The following is an 18,792-nucleotide window of genomic DNA, read 5'->3' as shown; positions in this document are numbered from 1 at the left end:
CCAGATCCGGATTATAGATCCGTATTTGTATTTTTCACAATTTTAAAGATTACGTCAAAACATATTGACACTTAGGATTTTTACCAAATATTAACGATGCATTGGAAGAAACCATAAAAGTTTGGAGGTGATATGGATCAAGACCACGATTCTGGATCAACACTGCACTTTTCACCATCTAGTGTAGGGCTACAGTTAGCATATGAAAAGCGGGAGGAGATGACCATAGACTTTAGTTGAACGTTGGCAATATTCATTTGCGAAGGTCTGAAATCTCTGATTGCTCTTGTTTGATTATGCTTTTCTCTTCATGGAGGTTGGGGTTCAGCTACAACATTCAGAAGGTTCAGATTTGGATTTCGGGCAGCCAATTGAATAGCCCTGCTATACTGTACTGTATCTATATATCAGTACAGTATTTAAATGTGACCTGGCTTTATAAGGTTCATTATCATTATTAAGAGATTTCAAATACCTTAAGGTATATTGAATTGATATCATATTTATTTATCACAATTTGTATGTAAGATATATACGTGTATATTATTATTATTATTATTATTATTAAAAATTTTATTGTTACTAAGCTACAACCCTCATTGGAAAAGCAGGATGCTATGAGCCCAAGGGCACCAGCAAAGAAAAAAAGCCCAGTGAGGAAAAGAAGTAAGGAAGTAAATAAATTATAGGAAAAGTAATGAACAATTGAAATAAAATATTTTAAGAACAGTAACAACATTAAAATAGATATTTCAGATATGAAATATGAAAAGAGTGTGTGAGAGGTTGTTAGATTTTAATCCTTCCTTGTAGTATGAGTATGTAATGGAAGTTCTTTTAGTTACCATGATTGCTACATTTTTATCACATGGTATGCCATACAGTCCAGTATAAATGTATCCTGTGATTATTGAGCAAAGCCAAATACTGGTAAAATTATTTTCTTCTGCAATGATTCACTTGAATTAATAATTTCAATGACTAATGCCCCATAGATAATATGTCATGATTTACTCTAAAAGCATCAAAAGCACCACATGGGTTACTGCGAGGGCTATGGACGCAAAGTGCATGCAGGAGACGTTGTTGGTGTAATGCTTGATCTTCATGACAGGGGCATTAGTAAGTCTGGGGGCGAGGGAATTGATCTTTTACTTTTATTTCCCATTGTTTTGCCTTTGCCCTCTTACCCTTTCCTATGTGGCATTTATATTTTAATTGACTCAATAATGTTTGTATTTAATACAATTGCTGATTTACATAACAATGCAGTTTCAAAATTCCCACTCTGGATCGTGAAGTATCGCTGTTACAGAAATTTGATTCCTTTGGAATTAGTAACTTTTTTTATGCAGAATCATCAGGAACAGCTTTTAATAAAGAGCATATTTTTTCCTGATTTTTTTTTTTTTTTCAAATTGAATTACTGCAGATACTGGTAATTTGATGTTTTAATTTAGGAAATGTTTGCTTTCATTGTTTCTTTATCTGTAGCTACCAAAAACAATGAAATATTTGGATATCACAATACAAATTTGATACTTTTCGCAACGTATGTACGCAGCAGTTGAATGTTTCACGTGTTTATTTATGAACTGTTACTTGTGTGCTCTGCCCATCCTACTGTCCTTCCCTGGTTTTCATCTTGCATCAATATCCTTGAAGTTATTGAACCTTATTCATCGGGACTCAGATATATCATGCCCCTGGTACATCTGATATACATTAACTGAATATGATAAAAAAGGATTCTTTTTTTATGTTATTAGATGATTGATAACAAAAAGAAATAGAATTCAAGAATATTGTATTTTACTTGATCTCCTTTTATCCTGTCCTGAGCATCTTTGAAATCCTTCACTAATTGCTACTACTTTAATTACTTATTCTTTTTCACAGCAACAGCAGAAGACTTGATCCATTAAAAGGAGTTTATCATAACCTTTGTCTCATAATATATATTTTGACAACTTGTAACCAGTTTGCCGTGTTAAACTATACTACAGTTTTAAAGTTAAATATGGGTACGATGAATGATGTTTTCCAAATCATTGACATCTGTGTTACTGGATATTTCATACATTTCATTTTTGTCTAATCTTGAATAGTTTACCACGGGGCATCAGCTTCTTACAAGTGTTTTGGTTTATCGAGTGATATTTACATTCATACTCAAAAGATCTTTGGTTTGTGTGTGTTTGCATCTGTGATCCAGGAGGAGAAATGGTATGCTGCAACGGCAGACACATATGGGCACAAGTGGCAGGTTGGGGACGTTGTGGGAGTCTGCCTTGATATCGTCGACCGAACTATCAGTGAGTTTTCACTCTGATCACATTGGTGGTCTCTCCTTCAGAGATAGCACACAGTAGTTGATAGCATAGATACAGCCTGGTAGTGCCTACTGATGGATAGTTCTTGTAGCGCACCTTTTGCTTGCTATACTTCGGCCTGACGATTTTGCCCAAAAGAAACTCTCTCTCTGAAGCTTTTATGAAATCAGATTTTTATGTTGAAAAGTGTTTTTATGCAAATTACAAATAACTGGTAAATGCCCATATACCTGTTATATTATGGACAATTCAGGAGCTTATTAGCTGTTAAATTGTGTATGGTGCTGGTCAACAGTGAGTGGAAACTGTCCCTTCAAAAGGGATCTCTCACCTTGCCTGTAAAACCTGCTTTTCAACTTTGCTTTAGCTGAAGTAGAAGTTTAGTGTTAAAACTGTCTCATATGATTTATTCTTCTTCAAAACTTTTTATTCATCCTTATTACATTTAGTTTTATACTTTTTTTTAGATGTTAGTTAAGGGTTATAGAGTCCATTATGGTGCTAAGTGTTTATTTTTATGAGTCCATTGTGATGCTCTACCTAGAGTTACTTAGCAGACAAGTACTGTACTCTCAGGCTTTTTATACAAAAGGGGAATTGTATTTAATTTTGTTTGTTATATTTTTAACTCACAGCAAAATATACTTATTATATACATCGGTATTATTATCACATTATTTTAGTAGGGAGCCCGTAGACAGAAATCTTAACAATTGAAGTAGCATTTCCCTGATAAGAAGGGAAGGCTGACAAGTAAAGTAGGACTTGTTAACTAACCAGAAATCAGAATAATTAGGTTGAACATAGAAAACCTCAGGAAGTTGATTATTGGAGATACGATTGCTAAAAGAGGTCAGTAGGTTTAAAAAACAAGGAACAATTGTCTCTGGATAGATTGATAGAAAAGAGTACAAATTTAAAAAAAGGATAATAAAAATGGAACATTTTACATTTTATGTAAATACTCAAACCAGTGTACTAGTTTTAGGAAGCAATTGAAGTAAAGAATTTCAGTAAACCCCAATTGACAGGTGAGAGGAATGTTTTTCAGAATAGTCATGAGAACAATGTTTCAAATTAAGGTGCAGGTTAGAGTAAATAGCAAGCTGAGAAAAAGTAGCTGCAGTGGAACCCATTTATCAATGTATGAGATTGTCCATGAAAAAAGTTTGTTCATATCTATTGGTGAAAAGGAGAACTGGTTCATAAAGGTACCTGGGAATAGGCTAGGGCACTGACTAATTCCAAATATGAAAGAAATAATTGGGCATTCATTAGGGAGCATGGGAGACAATTATAAAGCAGACAGAATGAAGCAACAGAAGGGAAATGTTACTTTTATTTTATCAGCTCTTCAGCACTTTTTTTTTTTTTTTTTTCAAATCGTAAGCTGGATGTGCAGGTTTAAGTTGAAATAGGTTTATTCATGTGGAAAATAAGAGATCTTTGAAAATATTTATTATTTATTTATTTTATTTCAAAAGTGGTTTTAGGTGTTTTTTATTTTTCCTTAAAGGACAAAATTTTCATAGGGTGTGTTTACTTTTGAAATACAAACGTGGAATTATGATTTTAAAGAAGCTCCAAGAACAGGTTTTGAAGTTTCACTGCGATATATTATTACTGTACTGCAGTACGCTTTGTTTCCTTGACATTTTTATGTTTGTGAAACTTCCTAAAGTAGAATATATGCTTATTAGAGTAGTTCTGTATGGCTATATATTGCTTGTGTTTTAATTGCATATGTGTACAAGTATTCTTAGGTACATATTTTGTACTGACTCTTGAGGAAATGGAAGATTGAGGTTTACTAATGAAAACCTTTGCTACCAATGATGATATTCTCTGGTCACTTTATTAATAGGTATACTTCATATGCTGTATTAAATTAGTGAAACTTATTGCTTGTTTTTCTCTGTTATTTTTCATTCATCAGAGAGTAAATTTCTCCCCAAAAATTACAGACACGTTATTATTTCTCCCTATAGACCAACAAAGAATATAAAAACAGTATTAAATAACTTCTTGACATAGCAAAGTATTTGTCAATGTTATGTGAGACCTCATCTTATCAAGCAAATATTCTTTGCCCATTTCAATCTATGGAGCTTTTGCTTATTCCCTGACTGTTCAGTTTGGAACAGAGATGTACTATATGTGGGTGAAATTTGTTTAGTTTCGTTGGCATGTGTTCATTTTATATTCAGTAGTTGTACTGCTTATGTTCTTATGCTTTTAGAATTGTTTTTAACTTGTATTTCTTCTTAAATCATGACAAGATGAATAGCTGCGAGACAGTTGGCTGAAAAAATTCAGAGACCATTATTAATCGTATTACCAGGATATGTGGAAACATGACAGGAAGTGATGGGATAAATAAAGGAGCGAAAAGAATATATCAACAATATATATTCAATAAGTTGTTTTAATGGACATTAATCAACCTGGTTATGTGTAAGGAAAATTTAAGAAAGGAAGCTGCCTTTTTAATGATATAATGATGATGGAAGTCTGAAATAAGAAATTGAGATGTGGAATTCTGTATATATTGCATCTTGGGAATGCATGTAGAAGAATACCATTCCAAAAGAACAGGATACTCAAAAGACTTTTATCATGAACCAGGGTATACTGTATAGCCAATCCAGGGGCTGGTAATCCAAATAATTCAAGGTGATTTTTGGTTGCCAGTAAGGATTAGCAGCGAGGCCTTAATGGGTGTTGAAATGTTAATGGAGAAAGCTATGAAGAAGTGCAGCACGGGAACCCCCTTGGAGTTGTGAAATGAGGAAGTCCAACTTTAAAGGTTTAAAGGCTGCTTGAGAATGGCAGAGGCAAGGGACAGTGACATTACCATAGAGACTGACCATATGTACATATGATCAGCACCCAAGCCCCTCTCCACCCAAGCTATGACCAGGGAGGGCCAGGCATGGCTGCTGATGACTCAACAGATAGACCTATAGGCTCCCACAAACCCCCATCCTTAACTCACAAGGATGGTGAGGTTGTAGCGACTCAAAAAACCCCGGTCTGGCAATCACCAGGCAAGGTTCTTATCAACAGGCCACCACAACTCCTAAAGTCGAGAGATATCATGTCCAAAGACTAAAAAATAGATCAGGAATGGTTTGGCCCTGTGATTAAAAGGAAAAAGTTGGAATTCATCAGGACAGCAACAAATATAGAAGTAGAAAGGAGAAATGGCATAGTTGAAAAATAGGTGAGAAATTAGAAAAACCTTTATGAAACTGTAATTAGAGAGATATGGTAATCATCATCGTGCAGATATAACAAAAACCCACCATCTATAGTGAATCCACAACCCTGGTATATGATCCCTTAGGCTACACATTTTGCGTCAGTTGGCTCCGGCCTGCCTGTCATTGAATACCAGATGTACTCGGTATATTGTAATACTAACCAAATTCCTACTGAAGATGCCAAGATGGTGAGGACCTCACAATTGGTTCATGAGCCTGGAAGTTGCTTTAACTGTGCATAGAAATCTCTACTCAATTTCTATTCAGTAAAGAGAATTCAGTTAACCTCTTGCATCCATGTTAGTTTTGAAGAAGTATGAGTACATGGACTGTGTTCATTGAAAGGAGCAGTGTAGAGAAGAGTAACAGAACAATATAGAAAAGGAGCTACAAAATCAATGTAGTTGATGGATTCATAATATTCAAGTCTACACATTTGAAAATGGATCTACAAAAATATAATCATTACTATTATTGTTAACTTGTTTATAACTAATTTTATAAATGTATTAATGTTTTGTGGTTTAGATGCATAATTTTATCAATTTTCATCTAAATCAGTTTGTGGAAATGTATTTGAAGAACAGTATATCTAATGCACATTGATTTAAAAGTATGGCTTTGGCTTCTGCATGGCTTTATTAGATACTTACTGTATGTCTCGAATGTTCAAAAACCCTGATCATTATGCAATTTTAACATGACCTGTTCAGTTATGTAGTGTAATATAAGGCACCTGTTGATCGAAATTTTTTTTTATTTTACATGCGTAAATTGTTTGAGAATTAGTTCTCGTTTTATAAGCTCTTGTTCATATGCAGTTGTCTGAGACTGAGAAAGTAGTTTTGTTTCTTTATTTGAAAGATGAAAGCTTGTACTTTACGGGAATGATATAAAGTTTTGTAATGTAGTATAGCTCTGTTCAATTTTAATCAGTCAAGATAAAATTAGCTTGCCTAAAGTTTCTTTGAGATTTACTGTATTTAGTCTTTTAATGAAATACTATAAAAATGAAATATTTGTATTAATCCCAATCCTCAATTTAATTCAAGTATTCAATATTGCTTTTAGGTTTTTCACTTAATGGTGAGCTCATGATGGATGCAAGTGGCTCCGAGACAGCTTTCAGTGACGTTCAGGGTGAAGCCTTTGTACCAGCGTTGACGTTAGGTATTGGCCAGAAGGCTCACTTGGTGTTTGGTCATGACATCAACCAATTGAAGTTTTTCACCACTTATGGTCTTCAAGAGGGTTATGAGCCATTCTGTGTGTAAGTAAAAAATTCTCTCTTGTATTTTCATCATCATCATCTCCTCCCACGCCCATTGATGCAAAGGGCCCCAGTTAGAGTTCGCCAGTTGTCTCTATCTTGAGCGGCTTATCTTTTTATTACCGTTAAGTTGCCTAAAATACAGTACAGTACTGTATATGACTTTTCATCATCATCATCTCCTCCTACTCTTATTGACGTAAAAGGCCTCGGTTGGATCTGGCCACTCATATGACTATTTTATTTGTGCTTATTAGATTTTACATCCGTGAAGGAATTTATTTTATACATATATCTATATATAATACTATACATATGCATATGACATTACAGGTGGTCCTCCTTATATATATATATATATATATATATATATATATATATATATATATAAATATATATATAAATATATATATATATATATATATATATATATATATATATATATATATATATATATATATATATTTACAGTGAGCCCTCGTTTATCGCGGTAGATAGGTTCCAGACCCGACCGCGATAGGTGAAAATCCGCGAAGTAGTGACACCAAATTTAAGTATTTATTTAACATGCATATTCAGACTTTTAAAACCTTCCCTTGTATGTAGTACTGTTAACAAACTACCCTTTAATGTACAGAACACTTAATGTATGTACTACAGTACCCTAAACTAAAACAGGCACAAATATTAAAGGCGATTTTATATCATGCGTTTCCTAAACACGCCAAAAAGCACGATAAAAAATGGCAACCAATGTTTTGTTTAGTTTATCTCTGATCATAATGAAGAAACAAACGCATTTACACATCTGTGTATAGGTTAGTTTTTGCATTGATTATATTGATTATTCAGTACAGTATGTTGATTTGGTTATTACCAATGTTTTACTTAATTTTTCTTAGGACTTCCAAATTTAATGTTTTTCTTCATGACGCCGCCTGAAACGACGGCGTCATAAAGTACGCTCAGTAAACAAACGAAGGCATTTAACGCGCATGATGAAAGTGATAAATAATGATATTACAGTAAAAGCTTTTAGAAAATATGTTATTACAAATATTATTTACCGTATCTATATAAACTCATACATACGTAGCAAAGCAGGAAAACAATTTAAGAGAGAGAGAGAGAGAGAGAGAGAGAGAGAGAGAGAGAGAGAGAGAGAGAGAGAGAGAGAGAGAGTTGTTTTACTTACGTAAATGTAAATTTTAAACAAATAAAATAGCCCCATTTCATATAAAATAGGTTATTACAAATATTTTACTTTATCATATTACAGTAGTCTGTATAATACTGTAAAGTTCAGTACAGTATGTTGTTGTTATAGTCGTGGCGACGAAATTCTCACGAAACAAAAACACGGCATTCAATTACAACAGCTGATTCATTCTCTCTCTCTCTCTCTCTCTCTCTCTCTCTCTCTCTCTCTCTCTCTCTCTCTCTCTCTCTCTCTCTCTCTCTCTCTCTTCGTGTTATACAATACTTACATATAGATGAAGAAACTAAAATTAGTTTTCTTAGTGTCAATTAAATACGAAACGAAAATATTATGCCGAGTTTACATCCATTTCAATCGTTGCTAAAAATACCGCATCCGATTTCATCAGCAAACCACTATTTTTTTGGGAAACATCATTTTATTCTAGAAAATTTCTACTCTTTAAATAGTTAATTGCACATTAAGAAAGCATGAACTTTTGTTTTTAAATTTCGGGTGTGTTTTAAAAATCGAGAGTATTGTTGACTTTTTGTTTTACTTTTGGCTGTGATTAGATCAGCTGACGTCTAGCTGTCGCTACACTAACAAAGTATCGTTTATACCATTTCTTAACTTATTCAAACCGTCTACAGTATACAGTTGATATTACATAAGCACCAATGTGTTATAACCTAACAATTTTTTTTGTTTATTACATTTAAATCACCACACACACACACACACACTCTCTCTCTCTCTACCTCTCTCTCTCTCTCTACCTCTCTCTCTCTCTACCTCTCTCTCCCTCTCTCTCTCTCTCTACCTCTCTCTCTCTCTACCTCTTTCTCTCTGTGGGCTACTTTTCACTACCTCCCATTCCTTACCTCTCTCTATCTCTCTAACAAATGATATCTTTGTTGCTCCTCAAAGTTTCATTTATATTGGAAATCAATCATGATTCAATTTTCCTTACTTTCTCCAATCTCGCACCATCGGTCACATCGCGGTATTTTCGAAATTTTCGGAAAATCCGCGATATATGTATATACATGCGTTATGAAAAAAATCCGCGATGGTCGAACCGCGAAGTAGCGAGGGATCACTGTATATATATATATATTTATATACAGTGGTACCTCTACATACGAATTTAATCCGTTCCACAACTGACTTCGGATGTAGAAAATGTTCGGATGTCGAAACGAATTTTCCCATAAGAATACATTGAAATAGGATTAATCCGTGGTTGAGCCCAAAAACCTATGATAACTTCTTAATAAACTACTACACATAATTTCCCATGAGAATAATGCACACTAAATTAGATAATAGACACTTAAAAAAGAAGAATTATCAAAAAATGATAAATAAGAAACAGGTTTTTAGCGTCACTTTACCTTAGAAACTCCAGCGCGGGTGTTCTTTGTCTTGCTACGCAGAGAGGAGACGGACGGGCGGCGAGGAGGTAGAGAGGTTAACTACGATAAACGTACACTACCGTAACTTATTCTAACTTACACTAAGTGAACTTTAACATAACTTAGCTTATTTTTTTTTATTTCTATATTTTATATTTTTTTTTACATTTTCTTTTTTTCTTTTTGATGATTAATTTTAATCACTTTCACTCTCTACACTTAAAATTTATTGAATTTTTTTCTCTTCACTCTTTGACGTTTTCTTTGAACCACTTCCTTCCTCTTCATCACTAGTTTTTTTTAAAGAAGCTATCGATAGAAAGTTGCTTGGTACAGCTTTTCAGAATGTTTCGAAAATAAGTTAGGGAAACATCATCAAACTGCGCAACTACACGACAAACTTGCAATTTCTTTGGATGGTATTTGTCGATGAAGTCGACCACGTCTTGATATTTTCCTAACACCTCTTTTATTTGCGCCGAACCTATTGCAAGTTCACTCATACGGACGCCACGCTCATGCTTTTCAATAATTCCTTGCTTTACTTCTAAAGAAAGCATTCCCTTATTCCTTTTCTCACCACTACCACTTGCAAAACTAAGCCTTTTAGGACCCATGATTTACGTAAAATACCGTAAAAGGATGAACGTAAAAAATCATGATTAAAACACAGTTAATAGCAGAACGCACAGGGCACAACCACACAAAGCCGAGAGAACAGAGGAATGTCCCAAGCCACGCTAATTGAGGGTCCCTTCGAGGTCGAAGTGCTGCCTTCTATTGGCGGAAATAAAAACCACATCAGGCGCTATGAGCACCGACTACGCGTACGAGTGTTGTTTACTTCGGGTGTCGAAAAAAAAATTCGGGTGTAGAGTAGGAACGTGTTCGAATTGTACTTCGTGTGTCGAAAAATTCGGACACAACCGGTACAACGAAAATTGCTTAATTCGTGTGTCGAAATAAAATTCGGGTGTAGAGTCAAAATTTTGCTCGAATTTTACTTCGGATGTTGGAAAATTCGGATGTAGATACGTTCGGATGTAGAGGTTCCACTGTATACATATATACATACATATACATATATGTATGTGTATATATACATATACATATACACATACATATACTTACATACATATATATATATATATATATATATATATATATATATATATATATATATATATATATATATATATATATGTACACATGCATATACTTACATACATAGCCTATATATATATATATATATATATATATATGTATATATATATATATATATGTATATATATATATATATATATATATATATATATATATATATATATATATATATATATATAAAGAATATGAATATAAATGTAGAGAAGTACTTTGTTTAGGTGTCATTATTTTTATAAGTATAAAAGTATAGGACAGACAGCTTAAACGGACCTCCTGCATTTGAAGACTTGATTCTGTATCAGTGGATTTACTCTCATTTGAAGAGTGACATATGGGGTGAAATATTATTGAAAATGATGTATAAATCTAGATCTCTATTTTAAACTCCCTTTTTTTTTCATTTAACTTAATGACGTTGATTTTTTAAGGCCAATGAAGCTTGCATGAAAGAATGATTATTTCTCTTCCAGAAACATGGAGCGTCCAGTAACATTTTGGTATACAAAGGACCAGCCTATATTTGAGAATAATGATGATCTCCCGGATTCCACCATCGATGTTACTCGTATTCCAGCTGGTTCAGAGACTCCTCCCTGCATGAAAATTGCCTCAAAGATGTTTGAACAGTGTGAGAAGGCAAATTGGGAATTCCTCAGACTTTCTCTACCTGTTGTGTGTGACCAAGAATTTATTGAGTAAGTGATAGAATTTTCAATTGTTTTTATGGTTTATTACCTTATAAGCACCGTGTTATAAGTAATGTAAAGAAATGTTGATGTATTATAGGAAATACTGATGTATTTATTTACCAAGTGCCTGTTTTTATCCAGCAGATTTTACTTAGTGTAGTATGACTTTTTCTTAATAGAACATAAAAGATGTGGCAGTATTATAGATTGAAGATTATTTAATAATTTTTGCTCTATTCAGTAAAAGTAATGATGGAGTGATGTTAGAATAACTATTTAGATAATTCAAATAAAATATTAAGTAGGTAAGTGAAAGTATCAGTAGCTATAAAATGTAAGTGATACATGATTTTAATTAAGTAGATTTAGTTCCAGAAATGTATCATTAGAAGTTGGTGGTGAACTAAAATACAAAATACAGGAGCTAATTTGTGCCAGGATGTAAATCATTAATAATGATTCTGGTATTCTGTGGTTTTCCAGGGAAGAGGAGAAGGCTTTACGATGGGAAGAGGTTAAGAATCGCCAGAGCCGAATCCATCATGGGGACTTGCAGGCACCATCAGCCCTCCAGAGTTCACTTGTAGATACTGGGTTCTCTCTGTCTGACATCAAAGGTAAGTGTTATGAGTTTTAGGCAAATATAAGATAAGTTGACCAAATTAATTTACCCTTTTATATGCATACCTTACCATAGGTTTTTCATGTTCCAATTGTAAAAAATTTAAAGTAAATAACATTATATATAACTTGTTATGATTTAGGTGTGGGAGTATTGAATTAGTTAGTTTTGGTTTTGAGACTTCTCTCCCAAACCCAAAACCAAAATCTTGAGTTTAATTGTCTTCATCATCTAGAAATAAACATTAAGAATAATCTTTCATAATGCTACAGAATTGATTAAAAGCAATGAAATTATCAACCTCCAATTGCAATGGTATCCTGACACTATTTCTGTAACAACAGAGCTTCACTACAGTAACGAAGAAGGAGTGGAAGCTGACGAAGGTATGGCCCCTAAGGAACCAGGGAAGACAACCCCTGAACCAAGTAAGTTTAGGTTAATGCGACCACAGTTATTTTTCTGACCCTCATTATACTTGCTCAAAGGATTTTCCTGAAGTAGAAGGAGAAAATTGAAGGAAGATAAAAAGAAGTTGGCAGGTAGTTAGGAAGATATAAGAAGTACTGAATCAGAAATAGAATGTAATTGAAATCAGTGTAGCTGGTTTATGAAAGGAGGCTGTAAAGAATCTGGGGACACTGTAGCATATTGCTATTAGTACCGTTTTATATAGAGCTTAAAAGAAATAAGGGTAATTTTACATTTTTATTTGCAATTACATATTTTTAAAGAAACATTTTGTACAGAATGGTTTAAAGTATTTACATTCCTTTACTAAAAGCTCCCTAAAAATAAAAAAAAACTAGTAATCTGTGTCATAATTATTTCTATGAAGATCACCTAAGATTCATCTTGCATCCTCCTCGAAGCTTGCTCAGGTTGATGTCTATGATCAGTAATTAAATTTCTCATTTTCCCTCGCTCCATTAGCCTTACCCCTTTTAGTATACTGTTGGCAAATATATGGCATTGTATGGCAAGCATTTTGTGTGTGTAAGCCTTCAGTATTCTCATTGATCATGAAGTGTTAACATTGATCATTCCCTCCAACCGTTTTTCCAGATTGCATATTACTTTGATTTTTTCTGATGTTATTTGGTTTCAGCTCATTCAGGGATGTCTACTGTTTTTTATATATGTTTATGTGTTAAATATTTAGTTAGACTATGGTTAGAAGATAAGAGCCTCTTTTCATTTGTGATACATTTTGGGGTCAGTAATATGAGAATTACCAGATTGTGAGAATTACCAGACATTCATGTGATGGATATTACAGGCTATTGCGTAAATGGGTTCATGAATAGGATTAAACGTAAGGGAAAGGTAAATTTCAAATCAGTGGAGATTCCAGAGAAGATTAGGCTATTGGATTTAGGTAGCGATGGTAATGTTAATGTTTTGGTTAGTACAGTGCAATACTTGACAATGAAGTTTGAAGTGATGCTGTCAAAACTTCATTTGCTTTGTCCCTGTTGTCTGAGAAGGCAGTAATCCTAGCCAAACCTGCTAAGTGCTTCAAACCTTAGGCTAACTTCTTATGTTTTGCCTTGCTGTTCTGGTGTACCATTGATAATGTGGCATGCCATATTACACTTCTAATGTCAAGGCTTTTTTTTTTTTTTTTTTTTCTTTATTAAGAGACAGAAGAAATAGCCTAATGTACAGTATATATAAAAGCTATATGGATTAAAAAATTTTATACAAAATCTCAATTAGATAAAATTAATACAAATGAAATACAGTTTGATGGGAAATCTTGAAAAGGGGAATAAGGTATAAGAAATGGAATGATAATAATATGAATAAGGAATGGAATAAGTTTATAAAGAATAGGTGCATACTAAAGTGAACTTTAAAAATTTTCAAGTGACAAATGAAAAGGGAACAGAAAAGAGGGATGAAAGGGAGAAAAATCTTAACTTTTATTACAGATAGAATAAAGCAGGAAGTTATAAATAAAATTGAATGAACAGTAAAAATGTATGAATAACAAAAATAAAAAGATGAATGAAAAGGAAATATAAAAGAGGGAAGAATGGGAAAAACTTTCTAGCTTTTACACCAACATTCCTTTTGCTTGAAACAGAGTTGACAGTAGTCTATTCCACTGAGTGGTGATGGAACAGTATATGCTTTAAAACTTTTGACCTGTGCTTCCAGTTTAATGGCTGTGGTTAAGTGAACTTTCATTGTATAATTTTTGCCTTCCCCAAAATTAATGATTTAGTGAAGGGTATAGATTCACCATTGCTGTCTGTTTCTTAATTCATTTTTTTTTTTCTGATGAACTTTACACAAAAACTATTTTACCATTTTTCATCAAACTTGGTAGTCAGGTTGGGTATGACCCAAGGATGAACCTGTAACATTTTGGTTTAAATGTTAAAGTACATTACATCAAAGTATAAGTACGCAGCAGTACTTTGAAAATAATCGGAATGTTAAGTAAATGACAAATATTTTGTTAGTCCATTTTTTCTTTGTGAACATCTCATGCAAAAGCTAATAAACTAAGGCATGCTCTCTACTGAGTGCCCTTTTGGATTAAAATGTGTTTAGTGTAATCAAGTTTGTTATCAAAGTTCAGTTTTTGTCTAAAAGTATAGAAAAATATCATTATTATGTATTTACATGAGAAATACTATATTAACCTTAACTTTACCAAAATATTAAACCTGCCCTTTTCCCCATACAGCCCTACAAACACCTGAAGGTGGAGGAGAAGATGCAGCCCCAGAGCCTTCTGAAAGAAAGAAACGTGGAAAGTCCCCCTTCAGGTAAGTGTTAGAAAAGAGATAACATTGTAAAATTTAAGTTTCCCCAATAAATCTTACCCTTAAAGATGTTAATAGAATATTAGCTGGTCCAAAAGAGGAGAATGGAGTTTACTGTGTATTTTAATGGTGTATTCCTAATTTGATATGTTGATGCAGTGTATTTTGTAATAATATTGGTGTGTAAGTCCAAGTGTTCAAATATTTCAGGTTTAGCTGAATGTCTATACCATTTAATACAGTTTTTACAAGTATTCCTCTTATTTAGTTGATGTGCCTGTGTTGTATTATCAAAAGTGGAACTACACCTTGACAAAATATCTCTTTAAGGTAGAAAGTGCTATTATAGATAGCAACACTTAAAAGATATGGTAAAAGAAAATTGGAATTGCATGGATTGGTTTTTTCCCAAATAAATGATAACCAGTTAAATCATATTTATTATAGCGAATGCCATCGTCTCTAGATAATAAACAATTGCTGGCTATTTTTACAAGCACCCTGGTTTGAAATATAGCTTTTTAGTAAATTTTTACGAACTATTTTATAACCTAAATTTTTGAGGATTATTAGTTTTCTAGTCCACTATATAACTTAGTTTTGTTATTTATATGTGAACACCTTTATAAATGATTCTAAATAATGGAAATTGGTAAAGGTATTTTTATTTGTATATGATGAATTTATTTGTTTCTATTATAAGAAATGAAAGTTGTATAATATTTTTGAGTTTAAACTTCCTTGGAATTTGTCAAGAACTTTAATGCATCACCTCAATGTTTGATTATTTTTCAACATAACTTAATTTCAATGCCCTGGAAAATAATGGAGCTAGGAAAAGATAATAAAAGCAAATACAGTAATGGTAACTATTACATGCTGAACTTGCTCTGCCCTTCCCCAATAAATGTATAAATCATGATCATACTAACTTGTGAGTAGCATCCTCAACTGTTGGGGTATCCAAAGTAGCCATGAGCTAACTGCAAGCATGACCTCGAGTGTCTTTCTTGCAAGCATGGACCTGATTCGTGAGGACTTGACGGAACGTCGTTTGAGATTTAAAAGCAGGTAAGTTCGTGGCTGAGGTAACCCAATCCAACCCCGGTAGGCGAGGACGTTCGGGGCTATATTCATCTGGCCACAAAAGACAAAGCGACACTTAGAAAGACCTCTTTTGATTTTTATGTGGTTCTATTCCCTCTGGGATTTGGTGCTGATTTTATATCAGACTGTAGTTCTCTTCATCCAGGAGTTTATTTTGCCTTTTCTCTTATTTGTATTCTTGGCAAACTTTATTTGATCTCTTGCAAGGCCTTTTTATCCTTTGCTTAAGACAATGTTTCATAATCATGTATTTTATTTCTTTAATGTTTGCTTTCTATAGTTGTCAGTTTTCAGTTGTTTCTTGTATTCTTATCCTTTTGTACAGAGCTTTTAGTGCAGTAATTTATTTCATTTCACTTAGATTTAGAGGGCCAGTGGTTGCTGCTTATGTCTGAGATATATGCCTCTGTACAGTAGTATGGTATTGCTCTGCCATGTCCACACAATTGAGTATCCGGACAGGGGATTAGGTTGACTCAGTGTAGTCAGTATATTATGATTTTGAAAAGTACTTTTTATTGCAAATTATTATCACAATTCTGAAGAGTTGCTCATAATGTTGCTTTGAAAGCTTTCTTATATTTATTCTACTATCTGACCTTTATTTTGGTAGTATATTGTTTTACCATAAATTACTGTGTTATATCATTATGTATTTCTTGAATTATATTACATTCTTTGGAGCCAAGTTGTAACCAAAGATGCCAAAGGTAATAGAACCACTTTTTGACTGATATACATGAAGATAAAAGAATTGCATGGAAAACCCTTGTGGGAGTTATAAAAAAGAGCAGATATAAAACCTCTCTGGCTTGTTAGGGTGGGCAGGGGAGGTGGCTCTCTTGGCACCCTCACTGACCTCCTTGTCGTGTCCCCCCCGCCGGCCGGGATCACCAGACAGTTCCACACCGCTGTTACTGCCGTCATGGCTGCCAGGTATTGGTGTATAGAAGTCTTCCTCTGATTTATTTGGTCTCTAGCTAAGTTATATCTATTGGAAAATTATAACCAGCACGCATTCAACTTTTGTTATACTTTTTTCACTGTTGTTCCATTTTGTGCGTCCATACATTCATTCACATCTGCTCAATTGCTTTTTGGTCTTAGTGATTATACATGTAGACTTTTGCAAAGAAACTTATTTATCTTGACTTATTGCTTATTTTTCGTAGCACAGAAATTGCCCTTTCAGAATTTTCTTGAACCAAACTTCATGTATAATCATGATCTGATGTCTTGAAAGAAATGGTTGAAGATAGTCAGCTTTAATTTACATTCAGTGTATTTTGAATTATTTAGGAAAGTTGCTTCATCATTTAAAAAGTGTGGCTGACATTCTAGAACATTTCTTTTGAGCCCAAGCAATATTTTCTTTTTTATGTTACTCTTTGGTGTTGCTTTTGCTGATTGCAATATTCCTTGATTTTATGAAGACTGGAAATTCAGATACAAATTTAATGACTGAGTAAAGTGTCTAAATAGTCAAAGTTCTTAATGCATATGTCAGGTGTCTTGATGTTTATGTTGTGTTAAGCCCATATATGAAGTTATTGGTAATGTGGTTGTTCATGACAGATTATTTGATCTAGTTGTAATCAGCAAATGGTCAGAATTTTCGTTTCTTTCCACAACTGTGAATTTTATGTCTTATGAAACTTCAGTTTGATGTGTAATTTCATGTATTAACTTGTTAAATGTTTTGAATGTACAGGCGGCCAAAGTATGTCCACACTCAGTTTGATTAAATGTTTATCTGGCAACAGTGCCTCCCTGGTAAACCATATCTATTTTTTACTCATTCTTTTCTATCTGATTTGGCAATGCCATCACTCTCATAGGTTTTTTTTTATGTAATCTTATCCCTTTGTGCATTTAGAAAGAAAATTGATTCCTCTGTGCAGGTCACTTTTTAATTGAACTCTTATCAATTCTAGATCTTCTTCTGTCTCCTTCCTTCATGATTCCATGGGTCTTCTTGCTATTTCTATATTTACTACTACTCATTATCTGTATTTTTTTACATGAACAAGCTCTCCTGGTCTTTGAGATCTTTGATATATATATATATATATATATATATATATATATATATATATATATATATATATATATATATATATATATACAGTATATATATCTATCTATCTATCTATATCTGTTTTTCAGCTGCTTGACATGCTATTTCTACTGTACTCTTACCAAGAAGGTCAACACTTTAGAGTATCCCTTCAAAATCTCCTCTATTTTACTTTATATGGTCCATTTTTATGCTACATAGATAGTACTGGACTTAAGCACACATTAGGTGTCTTTGATTTCTCTAATCAAGATATTTTTTTTTTTTCATCCAGACTGATAGAGTATGTTGTGTTATCATAGATTACTGTATCATATCCTTATGATCTTTACACTTCTCTTTCTCTCTTTCTATTTACTTCTGGTCTCCAATTGGGAATAAAGATCTTTTACTTCTTACATACTTCAAAATCCTTTAGCATTTCTTGTGAAGCCATACAGTACTGATTACACGCCACACATTTTTTCACAGCAGCTATATGACTACTTTCCATATCGTGTGTTTTCCTCTGCTCCCTTGATCACCTTTTTTTTTTCTCTTACGTTGATTTTCAGTTCTCTACTCAATTTTACACACATGAGCCTTTTAGAAACTTCCATATGACATTAAAATTTTACCCAGCTATTTTCTGTACCCTATATGTTAATGTAGAATTCTGTGAGGTATAATTAGCTAGCTATTCATAGTGTTTCTAGAGTTTTTTTAGATATATATATATATATTTTCTGAATTACCTGTAGTTTAGAATTAAATGTAGAATATTTTTTTATGTTCCTACATCATACTTTTCAATACTTTTGTTATCTGTATTGGTCATTGCAATTTTTCATGAACTTCTGCAAGAGTAATCAAACAAAAATTGTGATAAAAATGG

General features: G+C 33.2%; 2 protein-coding genes across 2 annotated transcripts in view; both read left to right on the top strand.

Annotated features, from left to right (window-relative positions):
- The window catches only part of RyR (Ryanodine receptor), a 252,525-nt gene that overhangs the window by 32,692 nt on the left and 201,041 nt on the right, over window positions 1–18,792 (top strand). Inside the window, exons 22-27 of the mRNA XM_068355236.1 lie at window positions 1,023–1,122; window positions 6,668–6,866; window positions 11,117–11,341; window positions 11,819–11,952; window positions 12,302–12,385; window positions 14,656–14,737. Coding sequence (XP_068211337.1) covers window positions 1,023–1,122; window positions 6,668–6,866; window positions 11,117–11,341; window positions 11,819–11,952; window positions 12,302–12,385; window positions 14,656–14,737 — 824 coding nt within the window. The remainder of the gene's footprint in view (window positions 1–1,022; window positions 1,123–6,667; window positions 6,867–11,116; window positions 11,342–11,818; window positions 11,953–12,301; window positions 12,386–14,655; window positions 14,738–18,792) is intronic.
- Window positions 15,560–17,675, top strand: LOC137624469 (uncharacterized). The gene is made up of 2 exons (XM_068355237.1): window positions 15,560–15,805; window positions 16,661–17,675. The coding sequence occupies exons 1-2, from the start codon at window positions 15,726–15,728 to the stop codon at window positions 16,803–16,805; spliced, it is 225 nt and encodes a 74-aa protein (XP_068211338.1). The 5' UTR covers window positions 15,560–15,725; the 3' UTR covers window positions 16,806–17,675.

The sequence above is a fragment of the Palaemon carinicauda genome, chromosome 31 (genome assembly GCF_036898095.1).
Source record: "Palaemon carinicauda isolate YSFRI2023 chromosome 31, ASM3689809v2, whole genome shotgun sequence".
Lineage (NCBI taxonomy): Eukaryota > Metazoa > Arthropoda > Malacostraca > Decapoda > Palaemonidae > Palaemon > Palaemon carinicauda.
This window is presented reverse-complemented; position numbering and strand designations above follow the sequence as displayed.